Source organism: Rattus norvegicus, chromosome 4 (assembly GCF_021556685.1).
Source record: "Rattus norvegicus strain SHRSP/BbbUtx chromosome 4, alternate assembly SHRSP_T2T, whole genome shotgun sequence".
NCBI lineage: Eukaryota > Metazoa > Chordata > Mammalia > Rodentia > Muridae > Rattus > Rattus norvegicus.
The window spans coordinates 35,034,434-35,061,945 of NC_141537.1; the positions used below are offsets into that span (position 1 = coordinate 35,034,434).

Here is a 27,512-nt window from a genome sequence, read left to right on the forward strand (position 1 = left end):
GGGCTGGTAAAAGGTCTTTCAAGGGCCAAAGACCTCTTTGGCAAATGATCTGACTACAGAACTGACTCCAGGCAGTGAGGAGTGTTAACAGGCATGAATGAAGAACAGGCAGAAAGATCAGCAGTTCACCCTTCACCTCAGGAACTGCAGCCTGTCAGGTAAACGCTGGCCTTGTACAGGACCTGTGGTCAAACGGAAGCCTTAGCGTACACCTGTGGTTCATGGCAGTGCTATGGAACTGAAGAGCGGCTTCCCAATATCCCAATGGAGAAAGGTACTTACACAGCCTCCAGCAAAAATCTCTGCCAAAAGTGGGACGGAGCCATCTTTGTGCATGAACTTATCTCTCACAAAATCATTCACCTTAAAGAGAAATATTTATAGAAACTGATGAAAAATATAAAGAAAGTCACTAAACATATAAATATACATCTGTCAATATATGTTATATTTCTCAACTGTTTACCTAAACTAATAGATCTTCAAATGAGCTAAGAGATAATCTGAATAGTTTTTAAAAAAATTTTTTAATTTATATTTTTACAAGCATATACATATATATATGCACATGCCTGATATTATAGAAAAATTCAAAGAAAAATGGCCTAAAGAAGCAAAAATTACAGATGTCCTGCAATTATAATAGCATGAAAAGGTAGACATATTGATAGTACAAATGAAAACATACATTTTTTACATTAAAAACTGTCTTATAAGTTGTAATTAAAGTCATATGAAGTCTTTTAACAAAATTTAATTTAAAATAGCACTCCTCACTGGAAGTAATTGAGGCTGCTTAGTGGTCTTTTTTATTTTTATTTTTTTTTCTTTTTCAGCTTAGTAGAGATTTATATCTAAACTTTCCTCAGGGGGCCCGAGAGAGATGGTTCAGCAGTAACAGTGTCTTAGATTCTTTTAGAAGATCCCAGTTGAATGTCCAGCACCAACGTCAAGTGCTTTCTAACTGCCTGTAATTCCAGCTCCGGGATAAGCCAAGGCCCTCTTCTGGCTTCCAAGGCTACCTGCATACAGCTGTCATACACTCACAGATATACACAAAAAACATTGAGTTTAACATTCTCTGGGTGAAGAAGTGCTATAAGCAATTTTAAGACACAATGATTCTATCGTTTAGGCAAATACAGGCCAGAGATTAGCTATGTCACAGTCATGTCATAAAGTCACAAGAAGCATTTCAGGGACTAAGAATACAAGGTCCCCTTTAAAACCAGAGTCTAACTTTCTAGGGTTCTGCACCTCAGGGATGTGTCCGTAGTATCTATGCGCTCCACAGACATTAAAAGTGGGTACCAGCCACCTGCAGGTGAGCTAGCTGGAGGGCAAACATCAACTAGAACCCAGAGCTCTCATTTCTTGGCTTGGAACGCTCCTGCTGTTACCTAAACATGTACTCCATCGAGAATAAGAGCAGGACATAGTCACTAGTCCCCAAGCCTGACTCAGCATCCTGGGTCTCTGACTCATGAATCATGAGGACCACAGGGAGGCTGCCTGAGCCCTATCAGCCTCACTCACTGTACGGACTCAGTGAATCACATCTTGAACTGACAGGGTAAGATGACACATGTCAGGTGCCTACTGTTGTAGGTATGGTAGAAGCGTCACTGCTGCTGCTGCTAGGGTGAGAAGCCAGGGCAGCAGCCACCTGCAATCCTCTCTAAGCTCAGGACAGCATTTTAGGATGTTTAAGGCTACACAGAGGACAAGGAGAAGCTCTGTGCTGCTGACTGCTCTGACCATCAAATTCATTAGCACGGTCGAAGGACCAGAAACCTGCCGAATCACAGAAGAATACCTGCTAGACTGGTGAGTCTGTAAATTCCCCTAATAAGAAGCCCTGATTCAAAGACTTACTGTAAGTTTTATGGCCTTCTCCGGGGCGACTCCCAGCAACTGTGGCAGCAAACCTAAAAATCAACAAGAAGCAGAAGTGTATTAAATAAATTAGCATTAACTACACAAATCAACAACTCTGCAGAGGGGATCACCACTTGAAAACTGGGGCAATCTCGGCTGCAATTTTCTGCTATTACCTTTAATGAGAACACTTGTGACGGAATTTAAGAATTGACTTCTAATAGCCACATCAGCCCCGAGTAAATTCCCTTCCACATTCTGGACTATTTGCACATTGGGTAAGTCAACAGTGTTAGTAATACAGGAACCCTCATTATCTCAGGGAGTTTGCTCCTTCCCCTCGGCTCCTCTTAACACCTTCCTCAGACCTGCTAAATGCTCACAGGGCAGTCATGAGTAACCATCGCTTACTGATGAGCACCGACAAGTGAGTGGCATGATCGTTTGAAGGGAACCTGACAACTGGAGAAGATTAATTTCTAAGTGGAGAACAGAGCAGGCATGGAAAGCAAGGGAGAGTAAGCCCTGTGTGCTCTAGAAATGAGAGGATCGTGGGCTTGGTCCATAGGAGTGAATGAGAGGGGAATGGTACAGGTGGACACCAGATGCTGCTTACATCAGAGGCCAGGAGCCTCTGCCTACTCATTCTGTTAGATGAGAAGCATGTCTGTGTACACACACATGCGCACACACACACATATGGGCGCGCACACACACACATATACAAACAACATATGTGCACACACACACATGCACACACATATATACAAATACACACACACACACACACACACACACAAACACATTTCTTCTTTTCTTCTCCTTTTACAGGCTTTCACTATATAGTTCTGGATGGCTTTCAACTCTCTATGTAGAGCAGGATGGCCTTGAATTCATGATCTGCCTGCCTCTGCCTCACAAGTGCTGGGACTAAAGGTGCATGCCACTGTGCCTGGCATAAATTTATATTTTTTTAAAAAGCTACTCTAGCCAAGATAGTGTAATGTGTGTGTGTGTATGTGTGTGTGTGTGTGTGTGTTTGTGTGTGTGTGTGTCTGTGTGTGTACATGCACATGCATGCAGCAGTGTGTCAGGAAGGGAGACTGAGGAAAAGAACAATGGAACACACTACAGCTGCTCCAGTTCTTTATAGCATGAACAACTGGGTTGAACCGAGGAAGCCAAAATAAGGCTTGAGGCAACGCATGAACAATTCTGTTGGGGCCACAAGCAGGATTCCCAGCTTGAGAAGGTAGGTATCGCCTTCGACATAATAGTCATTAAGACTGAATACTTCTGCATCTCTAACCCAAAAGTCATGCTATTTTAATTTGTTCTCTCTAAGAAAATAAGTAAGTAAAAAAATCAAAGATAAGCCTTCCCGTGGAAACTTCTGTAGGTGACCTGGAGCCTGCTTCATTCTTCTCCTGAAGAAGGGTTTCGTGGTGTTCACCTTACTCCACAAGTCACATACACACACTCCATTTGTATCCCTTTCGGAGGAGACGAGCATGATCACATACATTCTTAAGGGTCCAGCCTGAGGCCAGAGCCCGCTGCCTGTCGGCTGTACTCCTCCAAATCTATGCCTGTGCTTGATTGATAGCCCAAGTTTTCAAACACAATCCATCCAAGCTCTTTGCCAAGACAGAATGACACATCTGACATTTTTCGTTATATTTTCATACTTCCTTTTAAATGCCAATACATTTTCAAGATTAAAAGAGCATCTTACATAAGAATTTATAAGTGAATTAACACATACAATGAGAAAGTAAAAGTGGACTTGCATGCATGTATGTGTTTAAAAATTCAATAATATAAATGTGACTATTTAGGCTGAAGAAACTATTGAAGAGCACACCGTTAAGGGCTATTGCATGTTTTCACTAAAGAATCAAAATGTGTCATGTAAAAATGATAATGTAACTTCAAATTATTTTAAACAGCACATATCAAATTGTTTAGGTAGCCCATAAAATGAGCCTGGCTCGGGCCTCTTTCTGACGTCTGTTTAAGACAGGTGATGCTATTCTTTTTGACAGAATCTATGCATCCAATCTCCAAGGTACCAGCCCTACCCCATGGCAGACATCAACAGACCAGTGCCCAGTGTTGGCTTCCATTTTCCTGTCCCATTGGCATCCGCACAGTAGAAATAAGCTTCCTTTTTAGTTCATAGTGATATGAAAAGGGAAATAAACACACCATAACAACTTCTTGTTTTAGGAAAAAAGAGAGAAAGCCCATTTCACCATGGGACTACACGATGAAGATGCTGACATTAATGAAGACTGAAGACACACTACATGCCAGGTGCCATCTGAGGTCTCTACTGTCCCATTTAATCCTCATAACCACCCCTAGAGACAGGAGACGGGGGTTTGCAGAGGTTATGTAATGTGCTTGGTAAATGGTGAGCTGATGTCAAAGCTGCGTTCCTTCTAGTTAAGAGCTTAACTAGTAGGTAATACTCAACTGCCGTGGGATTAATAAGTATCTCCTATTCAACCTCTGTGGTTCCCTGATGTAACTCGCTGGGCTCTTCCAGCCTTTGCATTTCTAACATGGTCTCCACTAGGCTATATTTTTCAGATCTTCCTCTATTCCCGGGGTTTCTGCTAAGAGGATAATATGCACGCTACTAAGAGCTGAGCAGCCAGGGACTGAGCAAACTGAACTCTGAATGGTAACTGGGTCATCAAGGAGCTCTCTCCAGAAACAGGACTTAGTGTGCTCTGAGGTAATGCACCCCAATTTGCACAGGAGCAGAAAATGAGAAGATTTCTCAAACAGTGCAGGGAAAATGTCTGGTTGGATGCTAGGCCTGTACTAAGGTCACAGGGAGGCAGAAACCATAATAAGCAAAGGAACTGGGTTGGTGAGGTAAAGAGGATAGGGGAAAAAGAGAAAACAGTCTAAAAAGAGCAATGGACCTAGAGAGATGGCCAGACCACACTCTGAACCCATGGAGCCAGGTAGGTAGGCTCCAGGCTAACTGCTGTCCTTGGCTTGCTGGGAGATTTACTTTACTAGGTGTGGTCATTTGAGTAGGTTTCAACCCCATAAACTCTGTGTTTGAATGCTTGGCCCATAGGGAGTGGCACTATTAGGAGGTGTGGCCTGGTTGGAGAAAGTCACTGTGTAGATAGGCTTTGAGGTCCCTATGCTAAAGCTCTACCCACTGTAGAATTAGTCTTCTCCTTGCTCCTTTTGGATCAAAATGTAGAACTCTCAGCACCTCCAGCACCATGTCTGCCTACATGATGCCATGCTTCCCACGATGATGAAGAGGACTCAAGTTCTGAAACTGTAAGACAGTCCCAATTCAAAGCTTGTATTTACAAGAGTGGTGTTGATCATAGCATCTATTCCCTCAATAGAACCCTAAGTCAGCTGCTTTCATGTGCACTCTTACGAAAAGCCTCTCTCCCCCGTATTTGCTAGTTTGGAGGATGCTGGGCTCTCTGGAGGATGCTGGGCTCTCTGGAGGATGCTGGGCTCTCTGGAGGATGCTGGGCTCTCTCTCTACAGTCTGGATGAACCACAGTGGCACAGGAGAGAGTGGGAAGAGAGCACAGGTGCTGCTTTTGCCCCTGCAAGCACTTTGCCTATGGCGTACTTGCTTATCGGCCTCCAAAAAGCAACTTTCAATTCAAAGAAAGGTTCTGTTACCACCCAGGGATTTATTAATTTCTCCTACAAAAACATGGGCAAATGCCATTTAAAATGAATTCTTACTATTTGAAATCTCCATTCTTCTTCTTCTTGCATTCAGGCCACAAACCCCCAAATGTTTAAATATTTACATGCTACATGTATTTTTTTTCCCTCACTGTTAAATTGTACAGCAAACCTGAACACGCTGTGATTAAAATGATGATCTCTTGTCTCTACAACTACCCTGTGAGTCTTTTAAATGACTAATAAAAACCAGCTAGAATCAAAGGGCTGTGGTACTACATACTATCTCTTGAGCCTTGAAGCAGACTGAAAATTGTCCTTCTTGCTCTAACCGTAGTGATGCACTTTGAACATCAAGATACAAAATAGAAAACCTTAAGTTAAGATTAAAATAGCGCAAATGATATGCACCTTCCCAATACTTTCTGCTCTTCTCTGATGAAGGATCTGGGATGAACACAAATGAGATGGGCGACTTCTTGGGGGGCGGGGATCTCAATTTACTGAAAGGCCTAACTGCCTATCAAAGTACACATCCAAAATATCAAGACCAGTCCTTTCAGAGTCAGCAAAACAACTGGAAAAGGTGGAGGAATCACAGATGTAATAACAATGGTGCTGTTTGTGGCATTTACTGCACTCTAGGTATTACAGCTGGTGTTTTACATAAATTAATACAATTCATCCAAATGACAATCTTTCTCCGTGCAACAGCACCACCACCACATGGTCGTCTTCGTCTTCTTCTTCGTTGTCATCATCGTCGTCATCCTCCTCCTCCTCCTCTTCTTCTTCCTCCTCTTCCTCTTCTTCTTCCTCCTCCTTTTCCTCCTCCTCCCTGTCATCATCATCATCATCATCATCATCATCACCATCATCATCATCACCATCTCCCAAACCGTGAAGAAAATGAGGATGACTTCTAAGGAGCGGCAGGCCCCCTGACTATTGGTGACTGCACAGTTCACCTAGGCAGTCTTTGCTCCAGCATGTCTGCTTGGTTGCTTAGGACATTGCTTCACACATTGAGCTATGCTAAGGAACAGGGACCAAATTCTGAAGACACATGAGGTGGCTTGTGAGATGAAAAGCAAGATGTAAGAAGTGAGATGTTCTCGAGGCACTTGGAGGGTATCCATCAAGGCCGGAGGTAGTAAGAAAGAAAAGTAATAATCAGAGATCACAAGTTTCCCTTTAAATGAAGACCTCCAGAAAAACAAACAAACAAACAAACAACACATCCACTCTTAAGACCTGGACCAGGTTCTGCACTCAGCAAGGAAGTGGGAAGGAATCAGTCTTATCATTCTTTTTTTTTTTTTTTTTAGTTTTTTCCGGAGCTGGGGATCGAACCCAGGGCCTTGCGCCTGCTAGGCAAGCGCTCTACCGCTGAGCTAAATCCCCAACCCTCAGTCTTATCATTCTTGTTCTAAAGCCTCCTATGGCTCCAATAGGAAAGCACAGATGACTCTGGGTTATAATACGAGGCTACAGACGGGCCTTGACACTATCAGCCTTGAGCCAAGTTCTCCTGAAGGAATCCTAAACCGCCCGACTGTGAGATGTACAGGGGTGGGAATTCCAATAATTCCTCTGCGTGCATGGCTCCTAGAGAAGGAGGGCGAGATGGCTTAGTAAGCCTCCAGCTACCATCCCAGTTACAGCACCTCATCACAACCACACTGAAAGCTCAAGAACAGATGTGTTTGACATCTGGGTAACTTGGCAGAAAAAAAAAATCAGGTTTCTAATATAAGATGTCTCTGGTGGTCCCCCAGAAATTCATTTTAAATCACTCCGGACAGAAACGGGATGTGTGTGTGTGTTGTTTCTAACTTGTCAAAACAGCAGTCCGTTTTCCATTTGCCTCAGACGAAATTTATTAGTGTGGTTACTTCTCTTAATCTTCTCTCTTTTTTCATTTAGCTCCATCAGCACACATGGCAATTCTTCCTTGGCACATTTTACCAGAAGGCTGCTAATGCGAGAAAAGATTTACAAGGCACAGAATTAATGCAGTATTTTCTCTTCAAATTTCACGGCCTGAAAAATATAAATCACGCCATTTCTTCTCCCTTTAATGGAGAAGCCAATGAGAACTGAGCTAGAGGCGAGGGCATGGAGCCCTTACTGGGAGCCTGAGCATCTCACAGCATCCCCAAGGGAGGTTCCCGTGAGCAACATGCTCAACCAGAGACCAACAACGCAGGTGTGCCAAAGAACTTCTCATGAAGTCTTCAGAAGTATGACGTAATTCTTAGGGTTTCAGAGTTGGCGAACACTGGGGAAAAGCTTATCAATCCAAGCCTGATTAAAGCTTATTATGGCCGCATATTTGGTAGCAGCTGGATAGCAAGGCTTAAACTTCGGAGCCAGACAGATCTGGGTTGCAGTTCTGGATTTGTACCTCTTCCTAGCTGAGATAGCGTTACTGCATTTGGCCTCAAAGTTTGAGTTCCCAATTAAAGCAAAGGTGCGAACTACTATCTGTGCTTTATTTTGATAATTCAGAGAACAAACGTTTACAAAGGCCAAGTTCCTCATCCCATCTTCCAGATTCAAAACTGTATGCTTCTTTCTGTCTTTTCCAGTTGTAGACTTGCGCTGTTTCTAATTTCTAAGAGGCAACCAGGTTGAGGAACACTCTTCACTCAGAAGTAGGTAAGGGATACAATACTACCCACAGGATGTCATGCCTATCCTTGGAAGAGCTCTCCTTAATCGGGGGGCCCCTGGCTGGCCTGAGTGTCCCCACCTAAAAAAGTAGCGTAGGAATAAGATAGGTCTTCAATTGTTTATTTTGTGTTAAAGTAAAATCTTTAATTTGAATATTTAAGCACCTCTGGGGGCAGAGAATTCATATGACTGAAGCCATGGGTCTGATGATCCCACTGTAATGTTTAACAGCCAGCTGTTACTTATTGGCTGTGAAGTTGTCTGTAAGTGAACTCCTCTTTTTGAACCTTAGTTTTCACCCCTTCCTCCAAGGGAAAGATCATGGTTAGCCCTTCTTAGGCTAGTTATGAGAATTAAATGTTTATACAAATCTTCAGAACGGTGCCAAGCACAGAGTAAATGCTTCAGAGATGGATTTTAATCATCATTACCGCCACCATCATAACAACACTGAACATTTATTCTCTGTCCTCTTTCTTCCTGGGAAACAGACTCCACACAGAGGTTAAGCAGCCTGTTCCACAGCACTGTCTGCAGCAGCACGCCCATGGTTGCTCACGCTCGGTACCAACTCTCATGCCAGGCTCTGTACATGCCTCTCATGTCTAGCTTTCCTCTCTGGTGAGCATGGTGTTCAAACTTTATAGAGGGTGCCCTTCATGCAACAAAACCGGGTAGGTGACGTCACCCCTCCTCCCCTGCTGATGGATCATGAGTATCAGGGACTCTGGAGAAGCCAGTAATCAGAGGTCGGGCTGCTCATGCATGGAATCTGTCGCCAGTGTAAGTACTGTTCTAACCATGCTACACAAGTCAAGCAGGTCCATCAAAGCAACAGGGTCTCTGGCAAGGAAGAAACTCAAAACCTAAAGGTTCAAACAAAACCAAGGCAGGGGTGGTCAGCCCTGAGAAAGAAAGGTGGTGCAGCCTACGCACAACGGGACGGAAGGCATGCAGGGTGGAATTTGGTAGGGAAAAGGGAATACACGTGACACCCCTAAGCCTTTTGAGCCCAGTGGCAACCCTCTTGTGTTGTCTTACCCTCTTGACCTCACTGTGGAGGCCATTACACTTGTTCCCGTGTCCCCAGAGAGCACCCTCCTTGCTTTGAAAATCAGATTAACCCCCACTCTGCAGCCATCATCCTTGCGTGTAGCCTGCCTTACAGCTTTTACTCTCATTCCTTTCTCTCCACACCCGTTCAAGCATTCTTCCCTCCCTGCTCCTCAATGCATTGTCTACCGGCTTCTGACTCACACTGCCCCAGGCAGCAAGGCTCCCCTACCTTCCCAAACACACTATCCAGTTTCAAAGCCTCACAACAGTCCAGATCTCCACAGGCTCTGGGGGCAGCCACTCTACAGTGGCTACATTACGAGGCCAGGAAAGGGGAGGGAGAAGCCATTGGGGTTTCCACACCTGTTTCCAGGGTCCCGTGCTTTATTAGAACTTTTGACCAGAGTCCACAATATGGCTCAGCACCCTTTGGGAGTCTAAGTGTTAAAACATATATATGAATGGCAACAATAAAGGTCTAGGGAAAAAAGTGGGTCTTTTGATTCGTCTATTTTGTTTGGGACTTCCCAGAAGTAAAGACTGTTAAGAAGTGTTAAACAGTCTTCTTCAGTTTTGTACTCTAGTAACTTTATGGACGCTGGCCAATTAGTTCTCCGCTATGAGGTTTAATCTGTTTCCATCTGAACAAGGACAGCAGCTGCTCAAATACTCCAGAATACTCAAATGCTCCAGAAGTTTGAAACACATTTGTCATTAATCTCTCTTCCAGGTTCCAAAAATGTGTCACCCTCCCAAATCTGCTGAGCTCATCACTATTCCTCTCCAGCATTCGCAGGCCTCCCCCGAAACTCACCAACCCCAGTTCAAATGCGTGTCACCTCAGTGTCTGCTAAAAGTTTCCTGTGCTCCCTAAACTTTCAAGTGTCCAAGTTTTCTGCTCACTCTTGGTTTCCTACAATCAAGTATCTGTCCTTTGAAATCTACGATTTAACATCATGGATGAAATCGTGAAGAAACAGGGCAGGAAAATTAGACTCAAAGTAGCCCATTCTACACAACATGAACATTCTGCTGGACAAGAGCGGACCCATGACCCAAGGCAGTTCACAGAGTAACCATGATGTCTTCAAAGATGCATCTGTTATTAAATGACACCAATAAAAGTTATGAAAAGATCAAGCCTGAAGGTTTAGCCTGAAGATTTCTGGGTCTATTTTCATCCACAGGAGCTAAGTGTGACGATGGACTCACATGAGAACCCCAATGAATCTAGATTCAGCCATAAACTATAACGAGTCTTGTTTTAAACCAGTCAGATGCCTGTCAACTTTCTTCTAGAACATACACAGATCAATGGCTTTCTGAAATATCACCACAGCATCCTCTAGATGTCACCTTGAGAACATGCCAGGTTGGAGGATGACTGCTTTGAACCACAAAAACAACTTTAAGTAAACCATTCTAAAATTTTGCATGCAGGATTGAACAGGCTGACTGAATAATATTTTATTCTTATGTAAAGATTAATTTTTGTTTTATTATTTATTTGCCAATAAATACTTATCCCAATTAAGATATGGTTCATAAAATGATCTAATTTGCTTTTCTGGGATTTTTTTCTTATTATTTTTTTGTTTCAAAAACAAATTTTAGGGATCTCCCACCAATCAATAGAAACAGAAATCCTTTAAGAAATGTTTCTAAAGCACTCTGATTTCTCTTGAATATCTTCCCTGTCCCCAAAGTCCCCCCAATGTCTGAGGCACTCAGGTTACCACCTGGGCACTGCAAAAGAGAGGAGGGTGCTGTAAGTTCAGAAGCAGCAATTAGCTGTTTCTGGAACGTTAAGAACATTTGATTATGGATGACTACCCAGCAATTGTTTCTCTTAGACCAGCTCAGACTCCGGCAGGCCAGTGAGTGACTTGATTTACTCAAGCAGTTCACTCAAAACCAAGAGAACTGTCAGGGAATTCATTCAAGTTTCAAACACCTTTGAGTGAGTTAAATCGGTCTGGAAACGCAGGAGGAAACAAAGATTTTTAGAGTGACTTTGGGGAATCCTGGATTATCTACTTAGCCTAAGGGTGACATGTTCAAAATTTACAAAAATACCTGAGGAATCATTTTCTTGTAAAGAAAGTCACCAGCCCTGTAGAGGGGTTTGAAGCCAGAGTCATGGGACTCCTAAGGGGATCTTTTCCAGCAACCAAGAGTTATGTAAAAAAACAAACAAACAAACAAACAAACAAACAAACAACAACAAAAACAGTGGTTCTGGGGCTGGAGCAACAGGGCCCTACACTGAGCACAAAGAATGAGGGCTCATGACCTCACAACGTTAGCTCTCTCAACTCCCAAAGGCGCTCCACGGAACTCCAGTGCTGGCACTCAGTCTTCCTCAGTCATGAGCAGACTCCCATGTGTGTTCTGATGACTGCCTGGGAACGTGCCATGCTCTGTGCAGATGCTGCCAGTTGAAGAAAATGCCACAAGAGCCCTAAAGCACTGCTCGTCCACTCTGGTTGGATTGGGGACTACTTCTAAATACAAAAACACCTTCCTGGGGTTGGGGATTTAGCTCAGTGGTAGAGCGCTTGCCTAGCAAGCACAAGGCCCTGAGTTCGGTCCCCAGCTCCGGAAAAAAAAAAAAAAAAAAAAAAACAAACCACCTTCCTGGGCTCCTGATGCTCGCCATGTGGCAGGGAGGTATTAAGCTTGGAATAAAAACACATGATGAAGAAGTGCCTTCTTTGACAGTGTTTGCCACAGTCCCAGCATATGCTCAGAGTGTTTCACGTAGGCGAGAAACCTCACGTGGACCAGATCCTCAGATTATCCTAGTTAGGAAACATACTAGAGAAACTTTTTACCTCATGAAAATTCTAAAATGTGAGAGAATACCCAATAATTCCTTTGGCTCCTTTATAAATCAGATAGATTCCAGCATCTCAACTACTGCCAGTACAGAGGATAAACAGCAGCAAGTTCATATTCTCCAAGTTTAAATTTGACCACTGTCCTCTATAATGATAAAACTTCAAGAATCAACTACATTTAAAGTGAAATGTAAAGAGCACTGCATGAGGATACACACACACATACATATACATATATATATGGATATGTATATATATATATATAAAGATGACTTCATATATAAAGGCCAGGTCTCAGAAATACTTGCCTTTTTAATCTCTATTATTTTCCTTCTTAATAGTGACCACTTCTCCTGGGTTATCTACAGTTTCGTTGGTCTCTCTCTGGGTCAGTGACACACATTTAGGAACACACAATGATCGTATACAATGGATTAAGAGCACTGGTTCCTCAGGGATCCAGAACAGGACTACGGCATTTTCAGGGCATACGGTCTTTAACTGTAACTGTCTACCATCTCTTTGCTTAGGAACTATAAGATTTCTTGCAGCCACGTTTTTCTTTTAAAATCCACCCTCTCGCAAAGAGCCGCAACAGGAATTAAAAAACATAGGTGAGACCCAATGCTCATCGTTGTTTATTCCTATTCTATTTATCACCATGATGGATAGCTTCAGCCCCTGCCCCTGAGGGTTCTCATACCCAGAGCAGGTTAGATAAATGGCTATTTATGAACCTGGAAACAGGAGAGAGTGTCTTCCTGGTACCTGAAATGAGCTCTCGTTCTATATGCTAGCTCACTCTCTTGTCTGGGAGTTAAAAGGAGTGTGTCTCTTTTCTATGCATCCCCAGCTCAATCCTCAAGAGAGATGAACTGTTTTTCACAGCCCACAGTCAGTCATTCAACACAAGGACCCCATGAGCTCTTCTGTCCATGGGGTCAAAAGGTGAGGTCACACAGAGAAAGATCTAGATAGAACCGAGAATCAGGTTCTGCCAGATGTAGTCACAGAAGAGAGAAAGGACTGAAATGTTAAAAGCAAGTCAACACAGGCAAACTGAAGTCCTAATGCTGTTAGGCCGGGGGTCTCAAAACTTGAAAGGCATCCTTGCCTTTAATTTCAATACCGTGAAAGCCCGTAAAAGTAGTGTGCATAAAGCAACGTGAAGACTTGGACATCTACTCATACTAGAGGTTCAAAGTTTAAAAGAAAAACAAACAAACAAACAAAGACATAGAAGCCAGTAATGTGGTCATTTTTGCGTGAGTTACTGTAAAACACTCATTGTGGCATTAACCTTGTACTACATAGAAGCCATTTTATTTGAAAGGGTGTTGTCACCAAAGAGGAAAGGCATTTCAAATGGAAAGGTGGTGACCCTACAGGGGTCATCATTAATCACCCGGGGTCAAAGACCTTCAAAATTGTAATAGGAGGCAGGGGGCAAGGGAAAGAAGGGAGAGAAAAGATCAAAAGGCCTTTGATGAGGGTTATCTACCTACACAATAGCACCTGTGGAATGGAAGCTCTCTGCAGTTGGAAGCCTCCCAGCCTCTAAGGTGACAGGGCTTCTGTTCATTAACTCAGCTTACTTCGGAGACTACAGTCAGCAGATGGCAGAAGAGGCCTAGAGGTCTCTCATGGCTGTCATTTTCATTGTGCCTCAGTGGAGCACAAAGCACTATTTTCTTTTCCCAGAGCAAGCTCTACAAAAGGAGGGAAGAGCTGTAGCTGGACCAACAGCAGTCACCTGACATCAAGCACCTTGCAGTTTAGTTTAGGAAAACATACGTATCTGCTCTTTGCAGAAGGCAAGCATTGACAGGAAGTTGGGGAGGAAGGGTATGTTTCCTCAGGCGAAGCCAGCTGAATAGAAGGTCTGTGGGATTTTTGGTTCCATGGCGTGGGCACTCTTTGCTCCTGTTAACACTGTTTAATGAACCTTACATGTCAAAGAAGCAGGTGGACAGAAGAAGCAGGTGGACAGAGAGACCACCATGGCTATTGGAATGTGCGAATCCAATCCTTTCACATGAAGGGAGGAAGCAACTAATTCAGGATGAGGTGAGGAAGCAAGGCTCTCTTGAACATTCGGTTATCGGCTTGACAGGGTTTTCCTGTCAGCAGTCTTTGCACCATCTCTACTAGGCTCATTCTAAGACCTTCAGTGGGTGCTTGACCTTAGACAGTCCGACCTTAGGTGGTCCACTCTTTCCTACATGTATATGTGCATATATATGTGTGTGTGTGTGTGTGTATACATATATATGCATATATATATATATGAATTTACAAATTGACACAGCAAGAGATGAATGATAATAACATTAACAAATCAACCATAACTATGTACATATGAGCATGGTCTCTCTCAACGTAGCATAGTGTATTGTCCTCACTTATCCCATAATAAATAATGCAAGCTGATACAATGCCTTGGTGATGGGAGGGAAAGAGGGGAGTGGCTGGGAGATGCAGCGTTTGATGCTAGACCTGGCGAGACTTAGGCAAAGCAATGGCTGTATTTTGGAGCAGAACCATGAGCAAGTTCACATGCTCCTCAGACTAAGCACACTATTCACAATCTGTGAGCTGCTCGTTTCTGGAATTTTCTAGTCTGTATTTTTAGAACATGGTTGACCATGAATAACTGAATCCATGGAAAGTGACACTATGGAATTGGGGATTCCTGGTCATTCCAGGAGACTCCAACCTCTGAAGCGAGCTGTGTCTTGTTCCTAGGGTACCTCGCCCTGGTAGATGGGGAGTGGAATACTTGGAGAACACAAACAAGGAGCCTTTCAAAAACTCACTAAAAATGTGTATAAAAATAATTTATTATTTTAAGGAATCAAACGCACAAAGGAGCAATATAAATGGCTTTCAGACTACGGGCTGTTTTGATTAGCCATGCCCTAGATGCCTACAGCCTACACCCATTAGCATGGATAATTGAGAATCCGCTAGATTTCCATTCGAACACAGGCTGTCTAATTCATTTCAGGCACTGAGATGGGAAAGGAAACCCTTGGCTACGAGCATCGCGCACTGTTCCCCTCTCTGCCGTACTAACCTCTGTACAGTCCAAAGAAGCCCTCGTAGCGGAGCACTTTCTTAAAACAGTCAAAGCTGTTTTTGTACATGAGCTCTCCCACAAAAGAGCCGGTTGATCGCTGGTTCTGCATTCGAGTCTTCACAAGATCGATGGGATACACGGCAGTAGCTCCGACCGCTGGAATGAAGGGAGAGCAACATCTCAGCCAGAACTGAGGTGATGTGGGTGAAAGACATAGGCGGGTGAAAATCTAAGAGAGGACTGAAAACAGAAGTATTTTTGATGCATAGATCTACTGAATTACCTTTTTATACTCTTTTAACTTTTATCCCAATGTCCCTTTACAAAAAAGGATATCACTAGAGTTTAAATTAACAGCTTATCAGGAGCGGCTAACCTCACAGAAGGGATCGAAAATTATCACTTGTAGGATTCTGATCATGTGCAAGTGTAGAAAAAGACCCCTCAGCTCTGGTCCCACCTAATAGATACAGGTTGATAGCTGACTTGGGGAACAACCACCGAAAGCAGGAGGTGGAAAATCAGGGGGAAAAAAAGAAAACCAAAGGATCAACAAAAGCGATGCTCGCCCATGACTAACCTCCAGCAATAGAACCCAGTCCAAACCTGTAGGCCGACTCTGCCAGCTGTAGAAGAAAGGGCCGAGCAGCATCACCCGAGGCCTTCTGCTTCATGTGTGCCGTAGCAGGGAGCAAGCAAGTCGAGGAAAGAGCAGAAATGCATGTGGTCACTTAAAATATCACTCAGCGGACTCCAAATCTAGTACACCTCAAATACAGAAAGGAGAACTGCGTTCGAGGCCATCAAGTTCTTACTAAATAAAAGTGTTTGCTGCTAAGCATGACTGAAAGAATATCAGAACATAAAATTACCACGTAAGAAATGACGTCATAGCCAATTTTCAAACGCTCAATTCTCACGGTGATCACAAAAATGTCAGTGTGGAAAACACTGAGGAGACATTGTTCTTTGATTCCGCAAACTGGCTGAGACTTTTGTTTGAGTTTTGCTTTTGTTTTAAATGGTAATACTCGGGTTAGTAAGGATTATTAAAATGCTATTCTCAATCTCGCCGTCAAACCAAATATGAGCTTTTGAAACTCTAAATAACATAGACCTAAACACTTAAGTTGAATTTAATCTCCGATGCTGCGATTCTCACTTAAAGTTACTCGAGAATAACAGTGAAAGACAGGGGAAAGGGTGTCAGCTCTTTGAAAAGCAACACCCAGCGCAAATATTCTGGAGCTACAATAAATGGCCAAGAAGAGAGGCTTGAAATGCAGTATTGGTGAGCGCGGAGGCACACACCTTTACTCCCAGTGCTTAGGGGGCAGAGGCAGATCTCTGTGAGATCTGGACCAGACTGATCCACGTAGCAAAGCAAAGCAAACAGGACTACATGGGTATATCCTGTCTCAAAATTACATAATAAATAAATAAAATGCTATCACTTTTAAAGCAAAAGCACATCATTTAAAATGGTGTCCTCAAAGAAGATCAGATGTTGGTAAAGAAAAATGTTCACAAAACTCTTCTTTCATAAAGAAAAGGTAAGGAGTGGGAGAGGTGGTTCATTAGTTAAGAGAACAGGCTGATCTTCCTGGGAATCCAGGTTCAATTCCCAGCACCCGCATGGCTGCTCGCAACCCTCTGTAACTCCAGTCTTAGGGATCTGATGCCTGCAGGCCTACGTGTGTTACACCCATAGACATAAAAATAAATCAATACATTTCAAAGATGAAAGAAAACTAGCTGAAAAGGCCATGGCAAGTGTGCAGGGGTTTGTTAAATTCCTTCTGCCTTTATTAAATGTTTATAATATTTCGTGGCGTTTTCTTTCTGTGTGCGAGTGTTTTGCCTGTTGCATGTATATATACCACGTGTGTATCTGGTGCCCACAAGCATGCAGAATCCCCAGAGCAAGAGTTAAAGATGGTTGGAAGCCACCATGTGGGTGCTGGGAACTAAACCCAGGTTCTCTATAAGAGCAACAAGTGCTTTTAACGGTTGAGCCCTTCAAAGTATTAAAAGAAAATTTAAGAGCGTAGAATATGAAGTCTTTTGTTGGTGGTGTTAGAATTATATATGGATATATGTATATGTATCTATATATCAACATGAAATTAGTATGGATTTTCGGCATCTCTATCGCCTAGTGACACTCTAAATGTTTATGACGGCCATAACTAAATAGATAAATTATAGGTGATTATGTTTTTCCTCATTTTTTAGCTATCTTCCTAAAATTCCTACTTCAAGGCAACCAGCTGTTTTGCTGTTGCTTTTCTGACCTGTCATCGTTAGTATTACTGAAGCCAAACCATTCTAGAATATTGTACTATCTTGTCTGTGAAATAAAATGCTAACTTTGTCCACAGAGCTGTCAGGAGAGAGTGACATACAGTCAGCACCTAATAATACCTGTTGAATGAATACATACATTCAATAAAATTTGTTTTCAAGAGGCGCGATAATTAACATCAGTGAACAATGAAAACAATCACCAAACCCAGCTACCAGCCCACTGAATTTTAACTGCTGTCAGCGCAAGGCAATTCCAATACAATGAGATCGTTTGAAATCTCCAGTCATTTAACTGAAAAGAGCTTTACGGAGAGGCACGCATGTCTAAGAAGGTAAAACATCTCTTACACAAGCTCCATGCCTTGCCTCCAATTCAACCCCTGTAGTCTACCTTCATGCTGACAGATGTATTCAAAGAAAGAGCGTTATCATTTTATTTACATGCATGAGAACATGCGATACTAAAAATGTTCTGGCATCAAAATAGTGAATGAGAGTACTCTCAAGATGCTAAAGGAAGGAACTTCTGCCATTACTGCTAATTCTTCCTGGAAAAAACGAATAGGTTCTCAGAGTGACACGATGAAGAAGATTCCAGCTTCATCACTCCCCTGTCTGGGGCAAACACTCGGAAGGTTGTAGGGTGTTAGGTCATGCAAACCGCCCACAGGTAGATGACCTGACTTGCTTGATCTGTCAGGTGCAGTGGGATTCATGCATAAAAAAAAAATCATCCTAGATTTCAGGTAGGGTTGCAATGAATTGCTCTAAACCTCTGAACGTCGGCCAATCACTTCCTACTGTAAAGCTCATCAAATTCCTCTAACCCTTTCGAGGCCAGTACCAGCAAGCACCCATTATAAGCTCTCCAAAGCTGCAAAGGGCACACAGGGAAATGAAGAGGTGCTACTGCCAGGGGGGAAGGCAGGGGAGATCTGAAACAGCCCCTCTACTTTCCTTAATCCCCAAATTTCTACAATAGCTGGTGGCACGCAGACACAAGAGATAATTATCTCAGACACAGCGTCTGAAATCAAAGGGAGGGGAGAGCAGGACCGCTTCCTCCTCTGCCCAGGATTACACTGTTCTTTCTCCTGCACCAGGGGGAATCGGCTTCCTCTTTTAACCACAGCCAGCTGGTTTCCCAGAGGTGCCTAGTTAGGATTTACTGAGCACACACACACTCCTTCCATTTCCATGCAGCACACAACTTGCTGCTGCCCTTGGGTGGGAAGGAGCTAAGAGAGGGGGAGTGTGGAGGGGGGAATCCTGGCTCCAGGCCTGACAGTCCTAAAAATGCAGCCCGCGTCAACCCATTGTGGTCAAACTGGCGTCGCTGTTCAGACCCAGAGCTCCAAGCCAAAAACAGTTAAGTCTCACAAGATTCGAAGATGGCTTTGCCTTAAAGGAGGTCTTTTTTCTTAAAAAAAAAAAAAAATACTTTCTGTCTCTTCATGGATTTATTTTACAAGCACCATGTAGGCATAGCCCGTGCGATGAAGGCGTTGCTCTCTCAAGCCCAGCTACAGAGCTGAGTAGGAGTTAAGCGAGGAGGTCCCATGTCTTAAGTTTCTGACTCCCACAACTTCGGCACATGGGCTTCTGTTAACCATAAAATAAAATCGAGCATTCCTAACATTGTTTCCACATAGCTTATGAATCCTTTCACAAGAGAAAACAGGTCTAAAAGTCTCTGAACTATGACTCCAGACTAAACAAAATTATCTCATTTTGATACTCAGAAAACCGGAAGGCATGGCTGTTAGACAATGCTCTGACAGTACCCCACTGAGGAACAACAATATCGTTCATTTAGCAATGCCAGATGCTGCTGGGGACAGTCACAAGAGCCAGTGCTCCACGCCCACATCCCTCAGTACCAGATGTGAAGAAGAAAAGAGCTACTTGTTTTTGGAGTGTTGGGGTTTCGAGTGTTGGGGCAACTGCCCTGTCTTTCTAAGAAACACATGCCCAGATCTGTTCACCAGAAGGTTGCTAAACAACTTCCCTTTTAGCCTCCTCAAAATGCCTACATTTGGAGAGCAGACTTAGAAAATGGTTAAGTCAGAAACTGATGCTAGAAGTGGAATGGAAGTGCTAGGGGCCTGGGTATCTCTGTGGAAAGCACCAGGAGAGAAGTCACTCACCTGCCTCTGGGCCTCAGCCAAGTTGAAGGGCAACATTCCTTCCTCTAGAGGGGCAATCCGCTCAATGTCTGCTAAGGTCATGCGCCTGGACAGAAAGTAAACAATGATGAAGCCCCAAATTTCTTAAATTTACACTGTGGAATTCTAGAATGTTCCTTTTATCGCTTCCCATATTTCAGCGTGGGCCTCCATTATTTGGTTTCTGTCTCTCCTGCTGAAATCTCCCTACACCTAGCTCCTAACCTTATTTTATTAAACTAACTTAAAAAAAAAAAAAACAAGCCAACTTACCCCCTCGGCTCATATAAATCCGCTAACTGAAACAAGATGTCAACTTCCATGGGTGTAACCTGACCAAACTTCTGGGCTGCCAGAGCAAACTCCTCTGTATGGAAGAAAGAGAGAGTCAGAAAGATCAATGCTAAATTCAGGGTTCAGTCAACGCCCAGGAGGAGTGGACATCACAACAGGTTATCATGAAGTCATCCCTCATTTCCCCAGCTCTTTCACCCACTTGGAAAAAGAATACAGAACTCCATCCCAGCCAACACTCAGAGTAAAGCCGGGTGCTACCTGAATGCTTTATAAACAAATGACAGCAGACGGTATTCAAACTACACTGACATAGCAGGTCCCCAAGTTATTCTTATAGGTTTTTTGAATCTTATAAATGCTGATAACATCTTCTTCGTGTTCACAGATCACATTATGGTATCAGCAACACAGGGTTTGTGAAACCCTCAATGTATTTTTGAGGGCCACTGTCCACTTCTTGTAAGAAATGGAAAGATTCAACAAGTCCTCTATTCTTCATTCAAAGGTCGTTTTCAGTTTGTCAAAAACCTAGTGTAAATTGTCTTGTCTGCTTTAGTTCGTCTGATCGCAGACTAGAGGACACACGTCACTAATGAATTCACCAGTGTGAGTGGGTTAGGAACTCCTAAGTAAACTCCAGGCTGCCTGCCTCACTCCCCATCCCCGCTCCCTAGCACACTTGGAACAAGCATTCCAGTGCACTCACTCACCCTTAGTCACCTCCACATCTTTCCTGCTGCCAGCCAGGGTGCTGTAGATCTTCCTAATGAGCTCCATGTTGTTAAGGAGCGAATTAAATCCATTAAAATAGGAGAAACTGACTTGATGAGATCTCGTGCCTCCAGCGGCCTTGGGAAGTTGAAAGCATGAGAAGGGAAAGAAAAAAAGATACGAAGGTAAAGAAGTTCCAAAAGTACATATATTTGTCACTGTTTTGGAAGTAATCGGGAGTGAATATACCAAAAAAACAAACAAACAAACAAAAAAAAAACACAAAAAAACCCAAAAAACAAAAAACAAAACCAACTGCAGTATATTTCTTTCACTTTAGAAAAAAAAAAGCTAGAAGTGAATTTTAAAAGTGACTGCAACTAATCACGACCAGGACTTGTGCTGCCATGCGCAACCCCTGGATAACTAAACAAATGCATGTGTAGGATTATAACAGGACCAGGAGTCATTTACAGAGCTCGAATTTCAGTTGGAAATGTTTTCTAAGTTGGTTTACTTCATCTAATGAGCAGATCTTAAGGCCTTAAACATACAAACGGTAGCACACACATGCATGTGTTCACACATGCATTGTAACGGAGTAGACGTACTATGAGAAGTGGCCAGTGCAACCTTAATGTCAAAAGTTGTCCTTCATACGTAAACCAGCAATAGTCACTGAAGACTTCACAGTGGTGGGATAACTAAGGAACAAGTGTGTTCCGGTACAGTTTGGAGATACCGCATGCCTAGATGGGGGTTGAAGCTGTTCAGAATTCAAATAATCAGAATTTTTAAGAAAACATTTTTCTTCACAGGGGACGGGGAACAGATATATAGATATATAGATATATATATAGATATAGATATAGATATATATCCACTGTGAATGGAAAATAAGAAGGCAAAATATTTTTATTAGGAAAGTGCTTTTTTAAAACAGCTGTATAATTCTTCACTTAATAATCACTCAAAATAGCTGACATGAGAGTTTACCTGGGAGTGGCAGTGGGGCGGGGCAGGCGGGGTAGGGGGGTGGGGCAGAAAAGGAGTGAGACTACCATGGTGCCAGAATGGGAAAGGCCATGTGTTCAGAATGAAGCACCAGGAAACAGACCTGAAAGGCTCATGGTCAGCACTGTGGGAAACTGAAGTGGCTGTGAACACACTCACGGTCTAGCAAAGGGAGTTTCCAGAGAAGTGGCTCCCAAATCTTAGGAATCAGAGAGAAGCTTTAACGTTTAGGTGCTGAGATGTAGCCACCCATCGGTGGTGAAGCGCAAACCTACAGAAAACCTGAATTCCATTTGTAATGAACCTCCCTGGTGATCTAGATTGTCCATGACCACGGCTTGGAACCACGACCAAGAATGCTGCAGGACACCTCAGAGTTCCAACAGGTAGCAGGGACATCAGCTGGACATCCTTTGGGATGGGACAACTATGACACATAATGGCAGGGCTTTGCCTATCACAAGCACCACTGCAACCCCAATGGACACCAAGAGACAATGAGAAATCTAAGCTTTAGACCTTCTGATCTATCTGTGACTCCACCAAGACATCCACGTGTGCATGTCTGCAAGGTGCCTGCCTGCATGTGTGTTTCTTTGTCCTTAAATTAGTAACACAAAAATCAGCATTCGACATATCTTCAAATAGAAGGCAAAAGAAGATGAAGTCATAAATTATTTTTGTTTTTCTCCTTTTTTCCTAGTTATTAACAGATGGACCCTCTGTATTCATGAATTCTACATATGCAAATGAAACCAACCAGAATTTTGCAAAGATTTTTGGGAGGGGGCAATTATATCTTTACTGAATATGCACAGATTTCTTTCCTTGCCATTATTCCCTGAACAACACAGCAAAACAAAGATTTAAAAATACTTACACTGAAGTGGCTGGGTATAAAATTAACTCAAATAAATCAGTTGCCTTCCTCTATACAAAAGAGAAACAAGCCAAGAAAGAAATTAGGGAAACGACACCCTTCATGATAGACCCAAATAATATAAAGTACCTCGGTGTGACTTTAACCAAGCAAGTAAAAGATCTGTACAATAAGAACTTCAAGACACTGAGGAAAGAAATTGAAGAAGACCTCAGAAGATGGAAAGATCTCCCATGCTCATGGATTGGCAGGATTAATATAGTAAAAATGGCCATTTTACCAAAAGCAATCTACAGATTCAATGCAATCCCCATCAAAATACCAATCCAATTCTTCAAAGAGTTAGACAGAACAATTTGCAAATTCATCTGGAATAACAAAAAACCCAGGATAGCTAAAGCTATCCTCAACAATAAAAGGACTTCAGGGGGAATCACTATCCCTGAACTCAAGCAGTATTACAGAGCAATAGTGATAAAAACTGCATGGTATTGGTACAGAGACAGACAGATAGACCAATGGAATAGAATTGAAGACCCAGAAATGAACCCACACACCTATGGTCACTTGATTTTTGACAAAGGAGCCAAAACCATCCAATGGAAAAAAGATAGCATTTTCAGCAAATGGTGCTGGTTCAACTGGAGGGTAACATGTAGAAGAATGCAGATCGATCCATGCTTATCACCCTGTACAAAGCTTAAGTCCAAGTGGATCAAGGACCTCCACATCAAACCAGACACACTCAAACTAATAGAAGAAAAACTAGGGAAGCATCTGGAACACATGGGCACTGGAAAAAATTTCCTGAACAAAACACCAATGGCTTATGCTCTAAGATCAAGAATCGACAAATGGGATCTCATAAAACTGCAAAGCTTCTGTAAGGCAAAGGACACTGTGGTTAGGACAAAACGGCAACCAACAGATTGGGAAAAGATCTTTACCAATCCTACAACAGATAGAGGCCTTATATCCAAAATATACAAAGAACTCAAGAAGTTAGACCGCAGGGAAACAAATAACCCTATTAAAAAATGGGGTTCAGAGCTAAACAAAGAATTCACAGCTGAGGAATGCCGAATGGCTGAGAAACACCTAAAGAAATGTTCAACATCTTTAGTCATAAGGGAAATGCAAATCAAAACAACCCTGAGATTTCACCTCACACCAGTGCGATTGGCTAAGATCAAAAACTCAGGTGACAGCAGATGCTGGCGAGGATGTGGAGAAAGAGGAACACTCCTCCATTGTTGGTGGGGTTGCAGACTGGTAAAACCATTCTGGAAATCAGTCTGGAGGTTCCTCAGAAAATTGGACATTGAACTGCCTGAGGATCCAGCTATACCTCTCTTGGGCATATACCCAAAAGATGCCTCAACATATAAAAGAGACACGTGCTCCACTATGTTCATCGCAGCCTTATTTATAATAGCCAGAAAATGGAAAGAACCCAGATGCCCTTCAACAGAGGGATGGATACAGAAAATGTGGTACATCTACACAATGGAATATTACTCAGCTATCAAAAACAACGAGTTTATGAAATTCGTAGGCAAATGGTTGGAACTGGAAAATATCATCCTGAGTGAGCTAACCCAATCACAGAAAGACATACATGGTATGCACTCATTGATAAGTGGCTATTAGCCCAAATGCTTGAATTACCCTAGATCCCTAGAACAAACGAAACTCAAGACGGATGATCAAAATGTGAATGCTTCACTCCTTCTTTAAATGAGGAAAAAGAATACCCTTGGCAGGGAAGGGAGAGGCAAAGATTAAAACAGAGACTGAAGGAACACCCATTCAGAGCCTGCCCCACATGTGGCCCATACATATACAGCCACCCAATTAGACAAGATGGATGAAGCAAAGAAGTGCAGACCGACAGGAGCCGGATGTAGATCGCTCCTGAGAGACACAGCCAGAATACAGCAAATACAGAGGCGAATGCCAGCAGCAAACCACTGAACTGAGAATAGGTCCCCTATTGAAGGAATCAGAGAAAGAACTGGAAGAGCTTGAAGGGGCTCGAGACCCCAAAAGTACAACAATGCCAAGCAACCAGAGCTTCCAGGGACTAAGCCACTACCTAAAGACTATACATGGACTGACCCTGGACTCTGACCCCATAGGTAGCAATGAATATCCTAGTAAGAGCACCAGTGGAAGGGGAAGCCCTGGGTCCTGCTAAGACTGAACCCCCAGTGAACTAGTCTATGGGGGGAGGGCGGCAATTGGGGGAGGGTTGGGGAGGGGAACACCCATAAGGAAGGGGAGGGGGGAGGGGGATGTTTGCCCGGAAACCGGGAAAGGGAATAACACTCGAAATGTATATAAGAAATACTCAAGTTAATAAAAAAAAAAAAAAATACTTACACTGCATTAGATGTTACAAATAATCTAGCCATAATTTAAAGTACAAAGAAAATGCATATACATTATATGCAAAGATGATGTCACTATAAAGAAATGATCTGAGGATCTGCAGACTTTAGTATATGAAAGCACCCAGGCCCAGGCCTCCAGGGACACTAAAAACAACTAACCACGTCCCCAAAACAATCCGATCAATTAACCTACCCACTAAAACGAACCAAGACATACTTTGCTTTGATCACGTTAGTGTTTTAAACAGGACAATTGATAAGAACTGTTCTTTACTATTCCAGTTTACTTAGAACAAATTAGGGAGAACAAACTACTTCACTAGGACAACACACAACTTACAGCTACTAGACATTCTTCAACAAAAGGAGTCAGGACATGAGGACGGATGGTCACCATGATGTCCCGGAAGTCAATGGCTGTGACTTTTCCCGTCTTGGCATTGTCTCGTTGCACAAAGGCTTGCTTTGCGTGCTCCAACTGTATTTCCTACAGTTAGAAAAGGTAAAACGGTTAATTTATGTCTCTTTCTGACTGCAAATGACTGCTTGTTTTTTAAGTCAGACGAAATAAGCCTACATCGTGATTTAACAGGCCCCACCAGCCTGTTTAAATGCTTCCCCCTAAACTACTGTTTCCTTGGAAAGAACATTCCTCATAGCAGCGAATATTAAGTTGGTAAGCACACACTCTGTTTTAAACGTTACACTCAGCAGAATCCGAGCCAGGCACGATGGCACATGTCTGTGATCTTGCACTCGAGAAGCAGAGGTAGGGAGACCAAGTGTTAAGAGACGGTTACAGACACATTATGGCTCTGAGGTCAACCTGGGCTGTGTGAGAAAGCCCTGCTGTCTAAGTTACTGTTCAAACGCTGTGAAGCAGCACCATCACCAAGCCAAGTCTTATAAAAGAAAGCATTTAATTGGGGGCTTGTTTACAGCTTTAGAAGGTTAATGTAAAGCAGACCGGCCTGGCACCAGAGCAGTAGAGGGAGTGTTACCTTCTCACTTGCAGGCAGAAGAGAGAGGCACTGGGCCGGGGATGGGTTTTTGAAACCTCAAAGCCCACCCCCAGCAACAGAGCTTCTCTGACAAGTCACATCTCCTAATCCTTCTCAAACAGTTCCAGTTACTGGGGACCAGGCATTCAAACACATGAGCCTATGGGGGCCATCCTCATTCAAACCACCATGCAACGTTTCAAAAGAAGGAAGAGAAGGTAGGAAAGATACAGGAGGAGGAGGGAGAGGAGGAGGAGGAAGGAGAGGAGGAGGAGGGAGAGGAGGAGGAGGGAGAGGAGGAGGAGAAAAAGTCAAAGGAATCAAATCAAGTTCTTTTGTTTCTAGAATCTGAGATATGAAGAAAGTTAAAATAAAAATGAAGTTTAGTAGCTTCAAAAGCCTGGCTAGATCCAGCAAGCAATCGTGAGCACATGCTAATAGGTAAGCGCTTGACATAACAATGGTGAAGGAGTGTTCTCTGCTGGAAAGCGCTAATCCTCAGCACTGGCACTACTGATATTTGGGGCAGGTTAAGTCATTGTCACAAAAGGCTGCTCTGTGCCAGTTGATCCTCCCAGTAGCTGCTAGTAACTCCTCCACCCGAGGCTATGAGGGTCAAAAATGACACCACGTAGAGCCCTGTGTTCTAGAATAAGAAGGTGGACAATTTGTGCATCGCAGGAGGAAAGGCCATAGAAGCACACTTGGATATATCATTCATGTGACCAAACTCCACAAGAATCATAGCTCTCTCTACTGCTATGCCCAGGAGATAAGTGTAGGCATAAAAACCAAACACTGCTTCCCACTGAGACTCACATCACACTACTTCTCTGAAAGGTCCTGCTATCATCTTCCTCAGCACACTACCCACATTCCAAACAGACCTCAGAAAGCTAATCTTCATGAAACTTAAAAGTACCACCAAAAGGCTATCAAGGATTTCAAATTATTTAAGATGAAATGGTAAGGAAGCCATCTCTTTGCTTTGGTAACAAGATGACACTAATTGTTCTATGGGTCACTGCAATGTGGAGTGACAGGAGTCTGTCTGATGTTGCTGTGTAGTTAGACTACCTGTTTCCCTTGTCCCGCATGAGAGACAGGATGAAATGTGATTGACGAAGTATTAATAATGACTGGACCAGGGGGTTGGGGATTTGGCTCAGTGGTAGAGCGCTTGCCTAGCAAGCGCAAGGCCCTGGGTTCGGTCCCCAGCTCTGAAAAAAAAGAAAAAAAAAATGACTGGACCTGGTTAATTAATACAGTCATGAGTTATGGTTTTCTGTACTTTAAAAATGTAAACACTGTAATTTTAAAGATTAATTAATTAGTAAGAAAACGGTCTTTATCTTATTGACAGTTTCTCCTTAGTTACATACAGCATTGGCAACTTTTAGTGCAGGACACCCAGATGAACCTTGTGAGCCCAGATCCTTCTAGAGCCCTGAACTTGATCTTTACTTAAGATGTGCCCGCCACCCCAGTCCTCAGATGACTCGAACTCTGCTTTCCAGGAAAAGCGCTGCCA

General features: G+C 43.0%; 1 protein-coding gene across 4 annotated transcripts in view; it reads right to left on the bottom strand.

Annotated features, from left to right (window-relative positions):
• Window positions 1-27,512, bottom strand: part of Slc25a13 (solute carrier family 25 member 13) — a 182,653-nt gene that overhangs the window by 56,700 nt on the left and 98,441 nt on the right. Inside the window, exons 6-13 of one of the 4 annotated variants that reach the window (NM_001419627.1) lie at window positions 25,321-25,467; window positions 20,693-20,831; window positions 19,959-20,052; window positions 19,668-19,752; window positions 15,794-15,878; window positions 15,211-15,369; window positions 1,876-1,928; window positions 283-363 (exon numbers count right to left, since the gene is read on the bottom strand). In NM_001419627.1, the coding sequence (NP_001406556.1) occupies window positions 283-363; window positions 1,876-1,928; window positions 15,211-15,369; window positions 15,794-15,878; window positions 19,668-19,752; window positions 19,959-20,052; window positions 20,693-20,831; window positions 25,321-25,467 (843 nt within the window). Of the gene's footprint in view, window positions 1-282; window positions 364-1,875; window positions 1,929-15,210; window positions 15,370-15,793; window positions 15,882-19,667; window positions 19,753-19,958; window positions 20,053-20,692; window positions 20,832-25,320; window positions 25,468-27,512 lie in introns of all 4 variants that reach the window. The other 3 variants (NM_001419624.1, XM_087657977.1, XM_087657978.1) reach the window with 3 other exon arrangements.